The sequence below is a fragment of the Oncorhynchus kisutch genome, linkage group LG9 (genome assembly GCF_002021735.2).
Source record: "Oncorhynchus kisutch isolate 150728-3 linkage group LG9, Okis_V2, whole genome shotgun sequence".
NCBI classification, from domain to species: domain Eukaryota; kingdom Metazoa; phylum Chordata; class Actinopteri; order Salmoniformes; family Salmonidae; genus Oncorhynchus; species Oncorhynchus kisutch.
Window position 1 is genome coordinate 23,967,735 of NC_034182.2, and position 10,471 is coordinate 23,978,205.

The 10,471-nt window shown below is 42.7% G+C and overlaps 1 protein-coding gene and 2 non-coding genes across 3 annotated transcripts; 2 read left to right on the forward strand and 1 right to left on the reverse strand.

The window, feature by feature from the left end:
- Positions 1–6,317: 6,317 nt before the first annotated feature.
- Positions 6,318–9,255, reverse strand: LOC109896433 (beta-1,4-glucuronyltransferase 1-like). Its single transcript, XM_020490687.2, has 2 exons — positions 7,566–9,255; positions 6,318–7,305 (listed from the first exon to the last, which is right to left on the reverse strand). The coding sequence occupies exons 1-2, from the start codon at positions 8,115–8,117 to the stop codon at positions 7,114–7,116; spliced, it is 744 nt and encodes a 247-aa protein (XP_020346276.1). The 5' UTR covers positions 8,118–9,255; the 3' UTR covers positions 6,318–7,113.
- On the forward strand, positions 9,043–9,124 carry trnas-gcu (transfer RNA serine (anticodon GCU)). The gene has a single exon. It is a non-coding gene; the product is annotated as a tRNA-Ser (tRNA).
- A 374-nt stretch (positions 9,256–9,629) lies between the features above and the next one.
- trnas-gcu (transfer RNA serine (anticodon GCU)) lies at positions 9,630–9,711 on the forward strand. Its single transcript has one exon. It is a non-coding gene; the product is annotated as a tRNA-Ser (tRNA).
- The last annotated feature ends 760 nt before the right edge of the window (positions 9,712–10,471 follow it).

Here is a 10,471-nt window from a genome sequence, read left to right on the forward strand (position 1 = left end):
CTGTATGTACTGTACTGTGTACTGTACCAGAACTATGGATAAGCTCCTCTCCTCTGAGATTTAATGCAGATCCTGGGAGCCAAACTATGAGGGCCCAGGGAATGTGCAGCCAGTCTACAAACACAGTACAATAGGCCAATTGCATCATGCCATCCTTCATCTGTTACTAAATTATGGCGATAGAGGAGCTTGCATTAGCTCATTGATCGAGGAGACAGATTTAACTTAGCTCTATGTGGCTAGTGTCAGTGTCTGGTCAGTGGGTTCCCGACTCCAAGGTTCTGGTTCCTTGTTGTGTGTGTGTGTGTGTGTGTGTGTGTGTGTGTGTGTGTGTGTGTGTGTGTGTGTGTGTGTGTGTGTGTGTGTGTGTGTGTGTGTGTGTGTGTGTGTGTGTGTGTGTGTGTGCGCGCAACTCTGTGTGTTTGTGTATGTGTGTGACAGTGTGTGCGCGACTGTGTCAGAGGGGGATGCCCTGTCCAGCCTGCCCCCGTCCGTTTGTTCTCTCCTGGTGAATTCCGGCAACAGTGGGTAGGAGGAGTATACAAGCTGGGCACTGGGGAGGATAAAAGAGGACGGTGGGAGAAGGAGGAGGAGGCTATAAGCAAGGCGCTGGTGAGGCTCAGTGAGAGGGATTACCTAGATCCATTAGGCCTGATTTTTCTTCCCCCCCGGGCGGTGTCACGTCCTATTAGAACTGCAACCGCTAGCTGAGTACCACGGTGGTGGAGGGCGAAGGGAGACGTATTTAGCGGGATACGTTTAAAGAGCAGGTAGCCAGGGCGTCCAAGAACACTCGACTTAACTGGCCATGAGTGAACTGGATGCGTGCATCGGTGGGAGCTTGTTCCGTAAGCAGACAGGTCGCCTGCTCCTAAAGCTGGCATTGATGACTGATAAGCTCACACTCGTTTAAGTGAAACGGATGTTTCAGCTCACTTCTGTCCAGGCTGCTCTGCCTGGTGTTAAGTGTTACCAGAGGTGACCTGTTCCTGTTCCTCTCACCCCTGAGACACAAACATGTCTCACCTTTTCACTGAAATGCATTTTGGTTTCTACTTTTCACATTGCTTTGCATCTTTTTTTATTGAAGAGTTGCTTGTAGAGTTCACATAAAATGTTTTATTTTATAAGTATTTCATTTCATAAGTAGTTAAGTTGTAACATGTTGATCGTCATGACCTGACCTCATAGTGGAATCCAGGTGAACTCATCAGACATGTAACACTCAACAACTAGTTCTTGTTGGACACTATAGGGCAGTCATACTCAATAGGCAAACTTGGTCCCGGATCCAAATCAAGAACGGGGTCAATATGGACCGTGGGTCCTGACTTTAAACAGGTTTTCAGACTCAGTCTGACTGTGAACTTTCTGCTGTTGGGAGTTGTAATAGTGCATTGGCAGTTTTCCTATTTTTATCACATTCACTTACAGCTATTTATTTATAACCGGTCAAATAATATAAATCAAATAATATAATTCAAATAATATAATTCAAAAATGTCCAGTTGATCAACTTGCCCATGTTAGCTAAGTAGGTAAGCTAGGCTAACCCCATGGCAAAATGTGTAGATTTGCAGGAAATTTGCTTTACAGCTGCGAACTGTTATCTCCGCCAACAAGAGGCGTGTGAACAGTTTGGGGTCGCATGGGTAGCGAGGGGTTTCTTACTACGCGGATAAATTCAAATATCTATCTTTGCCACCTAGGAAATTTGTGTGACCGGACCTTCTCAAATATTATTTGAATACCGTGTACCGAAATCTTTTGGAAATGTTCAATGTGTTTCCATCACATTTTCAACTCTACTGATAGTTTTGTCACAGAAACTGTCACGTTAAATAGCAACATGTTGTTACTCTGGTCTTGGCATGTACTCTCTAGCCAACAGCTGGCAGATACAGTGCGGGTAGATGAAAAAAATTATGTTGAACTTCACAGGATGGTGAAAGTGCATGGTATGAGCTTGAGGCTCCTTTCCAATAAATTTCGCCGGTCTGATTATTTTTCTTCGGTACATGAAGTAACAGAAGTTATCATCAAGCACTGATTTCTATCTGCAACATATCCTTTTGGTGGAGACCCACCACTGGTGGGAAAATTCGCAAATGTTTACGTATGCAATACAAATCTGAAGCTAATTGGATGTAAACCTAACTTGTACTGAATAATTTGTTACAGAGTAATATAATTCAAGTAAACCCAACATACAGAGACGCGTTTGAAGTCAATTCGATACAACTTTATCTCCTCGGGGGCAATCAATTAAGAAAGGCATTGATTTCCAGTCAAGTGCTTTCCAATGGTCAATCAACAGGGGATGCCGTCATTAGCGCACAATAAGGTCCTAATGCTGAACATTTTCAATGACTGTCTGTTTAACATGCTGTGGCAATAGACAAAAGGTAATTCAGCTCTTAATACTTTGTCTGTGGGTGCGCCCCAAATGGCATCCTATTTCCTATATAGTGCACCATACAAAAGGGAATTGGTGCCATTTGGGACGCACCCGGGCTCTCCAGTCCTCCGAAGTTTTGGGGTCACTGCTACCTCACTGCAATTCTCATCCATGAAGTGACCCGCAAAAAAAGCCCCCCTCAAAAAGCCCCACTAGGCCGAAGGCTCCAGCATGTCTGGTCTTCCCTCGGTACACATACACCCCTCCTCTGCCTCCTCTTCTTCTTGTACACAGCCAATCTAGTGGTAGGCCTCCTGCTAGCTCCACACAGAGGCCAGCCCTAATTGCTCTTGTCGTAAAGCTCCCTGACCCTAATAAGCTGCAGCTCCCCAAAGCTGTCGAGATAAACCCCACTTTACCTCACCAAACCTGCTTAATGCCACTCCTTATCCGTACAACCCCCCCTCCCCCCTCCGTTCCCCCCTCTGCCTTCTGCCACTCAAACACCATCGACGGGACAGTGACGTACTGAGGAAGAGTGAAAAATAGGAGCAGAGGGAAAGCGCAAGAGAAAAATAAACAACGTAGTCCGAGTTATTGGTCTGGTGAGATGAAGAGAGGCACATAAAAACAAGAACGCCCTACGATCAGAATGTTGACAAAGAAAATCTGCTAATATGGTTGAAGGTAGAGTTGTTGGAGTGAGAGAGCAGGGACGAGATGTGTATCTGCTTAGATAGATCACTGGTGTGATAAGTTAAAGTGTTCGGATGATGAACCAAGTGCCCAGCAGCAGTGATTACGTGTTAGTCCCTTCCGTGTCTCACCACCAAGTTCAATAAATGAGATTACAGGGCTTTGTGGAGTTCACTTCAAAACAGGTTGTGTTAATTACTAAAAAAGATAGGATGTTAGGTCGAATCACCTTTTAACCCAGGCGTCAGCTTCTATTGGTTTAGTTAGTGACATCTTTTTAACCCAGAGACATGTTGTGTCCTCACAAGTTGTGAGCAACATCACACTACATACAGTGGGGAGAACAAGTATTTGATACACTGCCGATTTGGCAGGTTTTCCTACTTACAAAGCATGTAGAGGTCTGTAATTTTTATCATCGGTACACTTCAACTGTGAGAGACGGAATCTAAAACAAAAATCCAGAAAATCACATTGTATGATTTTTAAGTAATTAATTTGCATTTTATTGCATGACAAGTATTTGATCACCTACCAACCAGTAAGAATTCCGGCTCTCACGGACCTGTTCGTTTTTCTTTAAGAAGCCCTCCTGTTCTCCACTCATTACCTGTATTAACTGCACCTGTTTGAACTTGTTACCTGTATAAAAGACACCTGTCCTGTTCTCCCCACTGTATATGGTTTCCTCTAAAAGAAAGATAAAAGTTAATTTGTCAATTCAAAAATGTAAAATTGCCCATTGTTTTATTTGTGGATTTTTCCCTTCCTGAATTGACAACTGAATTCATTGAAAACTGAGAGAAATTGAGATCATGAATAAAAAAAACTGCCCTATTTAATTAGTTTTTTTTCAACTTGTTAATTACATTTCTTAAATTGACAACTAAATTCACCCCGAACCTGATATGCAACCCCTATCACCAAAATATTAGTGAAATGTAGAGAGAAATCTGTTGATTTCCTTCCCAATCATCATAGAAGTAAATTGGTTAGCATGAAAATCTACTAGATTGACGTACTCAGGAACTTGATTTAGACTCAACAGAATAAGAACTGCGATCCAACACAAGTCGTATTACCATAGGTAACCTTACTCCACTGCCTCCTACTTGGTTGAGTCGCTACTACACACAATTATACGTGCCAAAAGCATTTCATAGTAACGCCAACTGAAATTATCAAAACATTTTACTTTAAAAAAATGGTAATAACATAGGACAGTCAATTAATTTCCCCCCAAAAATACAACATGTAATGAAAAGTAATTTCAGAAACAAGTTGTAGTTTTTGTTGTATTTTAATAGGATATTTTAATATTTGAAAAATATCATAATGAATATGTAAACTTCCAACAACAAATATTTTTTTTCACTCCCAAATAACTAAAGAATATTATTTATTAGTGGTTGGAGAACAGAGTTCTGGCTATTCTGTGCTACATTTAGTCCTTCACAGGGCTAACAAGTCAGTGACCACTGCTATGCAAAATAGTAATACTGTACCATATATTCACAATGCAAAATAACCAGGATGAATACTATGGATACATCGTAAATGGCACCCCATTGTTCCGCAAGTAGTCTATAGGGAATAGGGTGCCATTTGGGACGTGACCTAGGGGATCATACTCTGTCGACATCCCTACTAAAGAGAACAACATACAGTTGAAGTCAGACGTTTACATACACTTAGGTTGGAGTCATTAAAACTCGTTTTTCAACCACTCCACAAATTTCTTGTTAACAAACTATGGTTTTGGCAAGTCGGTTAGGACATCTACTTTGTGCATGACACAAGTAATTTGTCCAACAATTTTTTACAGACAGATTATTTAACTTATAATTCACTGTATCACAATTCCAGTGTGTCAGAAGTTTACATACACTAAGTTGACTGTGCCTTTAAACAGCGTGGAAATTTTCAGAAAATGATATCATGGCTTTAGAGGCTTCTGATAGGCTAATTGACATAATTTGAGTCAATTGGAGGTGTACCTGTGGATGTATTTCAAGGCCTACCTTCAAACTCAGTGCCTCTTTTCTTGACATCATTGGAAAATCAAAAGAAATCAGCCAAGACCTCAGAAAAAAATTGTTCATTCTTGGGAGCAATTTCCAAATGCCTGAAGGTACCACAATCATCTGTACAAACAATAGTACGCAAGTATAAACACCATGGGACCACGCAGCCGTCATACCACTCAGGAAGGAGATGTGTTCTGTCTCCTAGAGATGAACGTACTTTGGTGCAAAAAGTGCAAATCAATCCCAGAACAACAGCAAAGGACCTTGTGAAGATGCTGGAGGAAACAGGTACAAAAGTATCTATATCCACAGTAAAAACGAGTCCTATATCGACATAACCTGAAAGGCCGCTCAGCAAGGAAGAAGCCACTGCTCCAAAACCGCCATAAAAAAGCCAGACGACGGTTTGCAACTGCACATGGAGATAGAGATCGTACTTTTTGGAGAAATGTTCTCTGGTCTGATGAAACAAAAATAGAACTGTTTGGCCATAATGACCATCGTTATGTTTGGAGGAAAAAGGGGGACGCTTGCAAGCCGAAGAACACCATCCTAACCGTGAAGCATCATGTTGTGGGGGTGCTTTGCTGCAGGAGGGACTGGTGCACTTCACAAAATAGATGGCTTCATTGACGGAGGGAAATTATGTGGATATATTGAAGCAACATCTCAAGATTAGTTAGGAAGTTAAAGCTTGGTCGCAAATGGGTCTTCCAAATGGAAAATGACACCAAGCATACTTCCAAAGTTGTGGCAAAATGGCTTAAGGACAACAAAGTTAAGGTATTGGAGTGGCCATCACAAAGCCTTGACCTCAATCCCATAGAACATTTGTGGGCAGAACTGAAAAAGCGTGTGCGAGCAAGGAGCCCTACAAACCTGACTCAGTTACACCAGCACGGTCAGGAGGAATGGGCCAGAATTCACCCAACTTATTGTGGGAAGCTTGTAGAAGGCAACCCGAAACGTTTGAACCAAGTTAAACAATTTAAAGGCAATGCTACCAAATACTAATTGAGTGTATGCAAACTTCTGACCCACAGGGAATGTGATGAATGAAATACAAGCTGAAATAAATAATTCACTCTACTATTAATCTGACATTTCATATTATCAAAATAAAGTGGTGATCCTAACTGACTTAAAACTGAATTTTTACTAGGATTAAATGTCAGGAATTGTGAAAAACTGAGATTAAATGTATTTGGCTAAGGTGTATGTAAACATCCGACTTCAACTGTATTTGTTCATAATATTAACTATTTGTACTTCAAACAAATGCAAACCATACAACTCCAATCCTTTAATAAATAAGTAACCATTTACATTAAATAGACATTTAATTTCTCTAAACGTTCAACAGTGTTTTGTTATACCTGCAGGTAAACACAACTAACCCTTTCCAGTTAACACACTGGTATCACAGCAGTGTTAGACTCAAAACACCTGTCACTCTTTCCCACTACATACATCTCTCTATGGGAGTGTCAACCAAACCCAGCTTCTATAGAACAATGAGTCTATTTACAAAAACAATTGTGGTCTTCAGCAGGCACTACAAATGACAGGCCCACCCTCACTGTCAATGCATAGGTAATGCTGATTATGATGATGATGATGTGAAAACCTTACAGTCAAGTGTCTACTATTGCCATCTAGTGGTTGACCGACTTGGACAAATGAGCAGAAATTCAGGGACCAGTGATCATTTCATGTTTATGTTGTAGTGCAGTTGGTAATTTGTTGATTTCTTGCTGGACAGAGGTATTGTGAACTCATAGGAATGCTGAACTCCAAATCAACACCTAGCCTGTACTTAGGGAGATGTGATCCAACGCTGATTCACACTATAGGGCCAAACCGTACTGTTCTGGCTTGGATATTTTCCTCTCACATGGTCCTACCCCGCAACAAAGATGAATGCGTAACCAGGCCAAACCCTAGTTTAACCCTATAGTGTCAATCAGTCACCAGTGTTCTCAACTTGTCTCCTCAGCAGCGTTGAGGGGAGGAGGGGTACTTGGTCTTCAGGCCCTCCTTGAAGCTGCGGAACAGGAGGCGGCTCCTTCGTTTCTCCTCATCCTTCCTGCTGTGGAACTCGCCATGAACTTTGAACCCTTTGTGCACCACGAAGGCAGAGTTGAGGACAGAGAATCCGTAGCCCGTCACGTGGAGCTTACAGGCCTGGGAGGGAAGAGGAGGAGTTAAGGGGGACAAACATGAAATGGTGAAAACTTTTAATTGAATGACGTGTCAGGACAAAGTATTTATTTATATTCGATTTGTATAATGTATGTTTTACTGCTGTGCAATAATCTCTGCAGTGTCCTTTGTCTGTTGATAATGTAATGTAGTCCTAATGGTTTTCAACCATACACACACACACCTGTCGCGTCCACTCCGCACTGTGAGTAACTGGCTACTTTTATCCGTACAATACATACCTGGCTGATGCGGTTAAAGCCGTACTGCCTGAAGCCGTCGTACAGGGGCACAGTGCGGAGCCCAATGTAGAAGGGCTCCCAGGGGTCCACCCAGGAAAACGTATAGGTCACGTCCAGGGGCCCCAAGCCTTGGCTATGTCTGTTCACCCACTTGGAGTAGTTGGTGGGTGCCTGGCACTGTGGGTACGGCATCTCATAGAAGGGCTGCACCTCTCCCACCTGGTACAGCTGTGCCAGCTCCGACTTGGTGGCAGGCATCTTGTGTACATGGCGGATCTCAAAGGTATGCAGGACGATGACCTCGGCTGTGGCAAACGTGGCATCTTGCCCATGTGGGAAAATGGCCACAGAGAGAGGGTTCTGCCAACGTTCCACCAAAGAGTCCAGGGGATGCAAGTTGTTGATGGATGTGTGCGTTGCTAAGGCCAATTGGTGCGAGCTTGCATCCGCTCCATTCTTCTGATTGGTGGAGAAATCGCTGTTGATCAAGTTATTGTACACACGGTATTTCCCGCAGGCATCAAATATAGCCCCCGTGGACAGAGAGTACATGAGACACTCTTTCCGTGAGTTTTTCTCAGAGTGGCCATTTTTCTTGCCAGAGCTCCGGAAAAGCTCAGAGTATCGGTAGCGCTGCTGCTTACCGTGCAGTTTCGATAGAAAGGAGAGGTAAAATCAGTTGCAAGACTGCTACCATTACCAGAGCAACACTTTAAACACGGAACATTCCTTATAGCAATGTATTCCCGGGCACTGCATGTACACCACATACAGCAAAATCCTTTAGCAATATGCCCCAGGTAGGTATAAAATTGACCACTGCTAGGTGGCTAAGTAGTTACACGGAGCTCATTTCGGAATGTATTTATGGGGGGCTCTCCTCGACTGTCTCATGCCGTTGACATCACGCAGTGCTGCCGTAGGATTAGATAAGATTTTCAGTAGTGAAATCATTGCACGGGCCTCCTTCATATTTGATGATATGCACTTTTGTCAATCTCATAGCATTAAAAAACACATTTGGAGAATGGTGGGTTTCCACTAGATAGCACATCCACAAAGTTGGCTATATCGTAAAAATTAATGAAAACAAAAACGTGCTTTTTGGCCATAATTTATTTTGATGTTAAAGGTAGACATAAGGTAAGCAGTGTGGTTATGGTTCAGTTTAAAATCAGATTTTAAGCAGATACATTGTATAAATAGACGGGGTTTATGACTTTGTGGCTGTGGTAACTAGTGACGACCTTGTGGCGCACGTCTACGCTTTTCTACCACAAACCCTAGTATAGAAGGGCACGTAGCTAGCTACTGCCCTTCTGGACCATTTATTGTGTTCGTAGCAAACAACTGTATGTTCAAATATGCTATTTGGTTTGCTTGCACTTTCATGAAAATGCTCTCTCGAATAACATAACCCAAATAAATTCATGACAGTAGTTATGGGGTGTGATTAGTTATGTGGTGTGACTCAGAGGACGAGGTGGCCGAGTGGTTAAGGCGATGGACTGCTAATCCATTGTGCTCTGCACGCGTGGGTTCGAATCCCATCCTCGTCGACAAATCTTTGTTTATGTATATTATACTGCTGTGCAAGAATCTCTGCAGTGTCTGTTGATAATGTAATGTAGTCCTAACTGTTTTCAACCATACACACACACACCTGTCGCGTCCCCTCCGTACTGTGAGTAACTAGCTACTTTTATCCATACAATACATACCTGGCTGATGCGGTTAAAGCCATACTCCCTGAAGCCGTGGTACAGGGCCACGGTGCGGGGCCCAATGTAGAAGGGCTCCCAGGGGTCCACCCAGGATAATGTTAGGTCACGTCCAGGGGCCCCAAGCCTTGGCTATGTCTGTTCACCCACTAGGAGTAGTTTTTCTACCACAAACCCTAGTATAGAAGGGCACGTAGCTAGCTAGTTCGACATAACATGGACCATTTATTGTGTTCGTAGCGAACAACTGCATGTTCAAACATGCTATGCTAGCACATTGAAATAACATAACCCCCGTAAGTTTAAGATAAAAAGGGGTTTTGGCTTATGATGTGACTCAGAGGACGAGGTGGCCGAGTGGTTAAGGCGATGGACTGCTAATCCATTGTGCTCTGCACGCGTGGGTTCGAATCCCATCCTCGTCGACAAAACTTTTCCTATCTCAGGAATAGAAGTGGTCTCCGGTAGCTAGTTAGAGGGAACAGTATCTGGCCAAATATCCTCCTCCGTGTGTGTGGAAAATGATATTGGTCAAAACTGAAACCCTGCCTAATAACCACATCAAATGGACACCTTCTTGCTCGAATACAAAGTCACAAGAAACAAAAACGTTCAAACCATATTTATTGTCCAGTCGTGCCCCACACGATACACTATCGTGTGCTGTTTTTTGGGTACTCTATAGCTTACTGCTCCAGAGGATGGCATGCCATAGCACTGCCGTTTATGACAGCCGGTAGGAAGGTCCTTTGTTGAGACCAGTGCATCGGAACTTTGCCTGCCACCATCCAGGTAGATTTCATGTTTTCTTCACCCATGAAATGGTCCCCACAGTATACTGACAGGCCAGCTCATAAATGCCCAAGCAAACCATATGGACTGAATAATATATTACTTATGTATTATTTAAATTATTTGTATTCCTAACATGAAAAAAATACATATTCACAAAACTACACAGTGAAAGTTAATATAGGCTAGGACAGTGTACTTCAGATCCTTTGGGGGCACTTAAGACTAGTACTGTATCAGACTGGAAGTCTGTCCCAAATGGCACCGTATCCTCTCAAAATTAGTGCACTATGTAGGAAATAGGGTGCCATTTGGGACTTGTATTTATGTTATCCATCTAAAACCAATGCTCAGAGCAAGGTTTCTTTCCAAAACAGATCAAAATGATGTGGT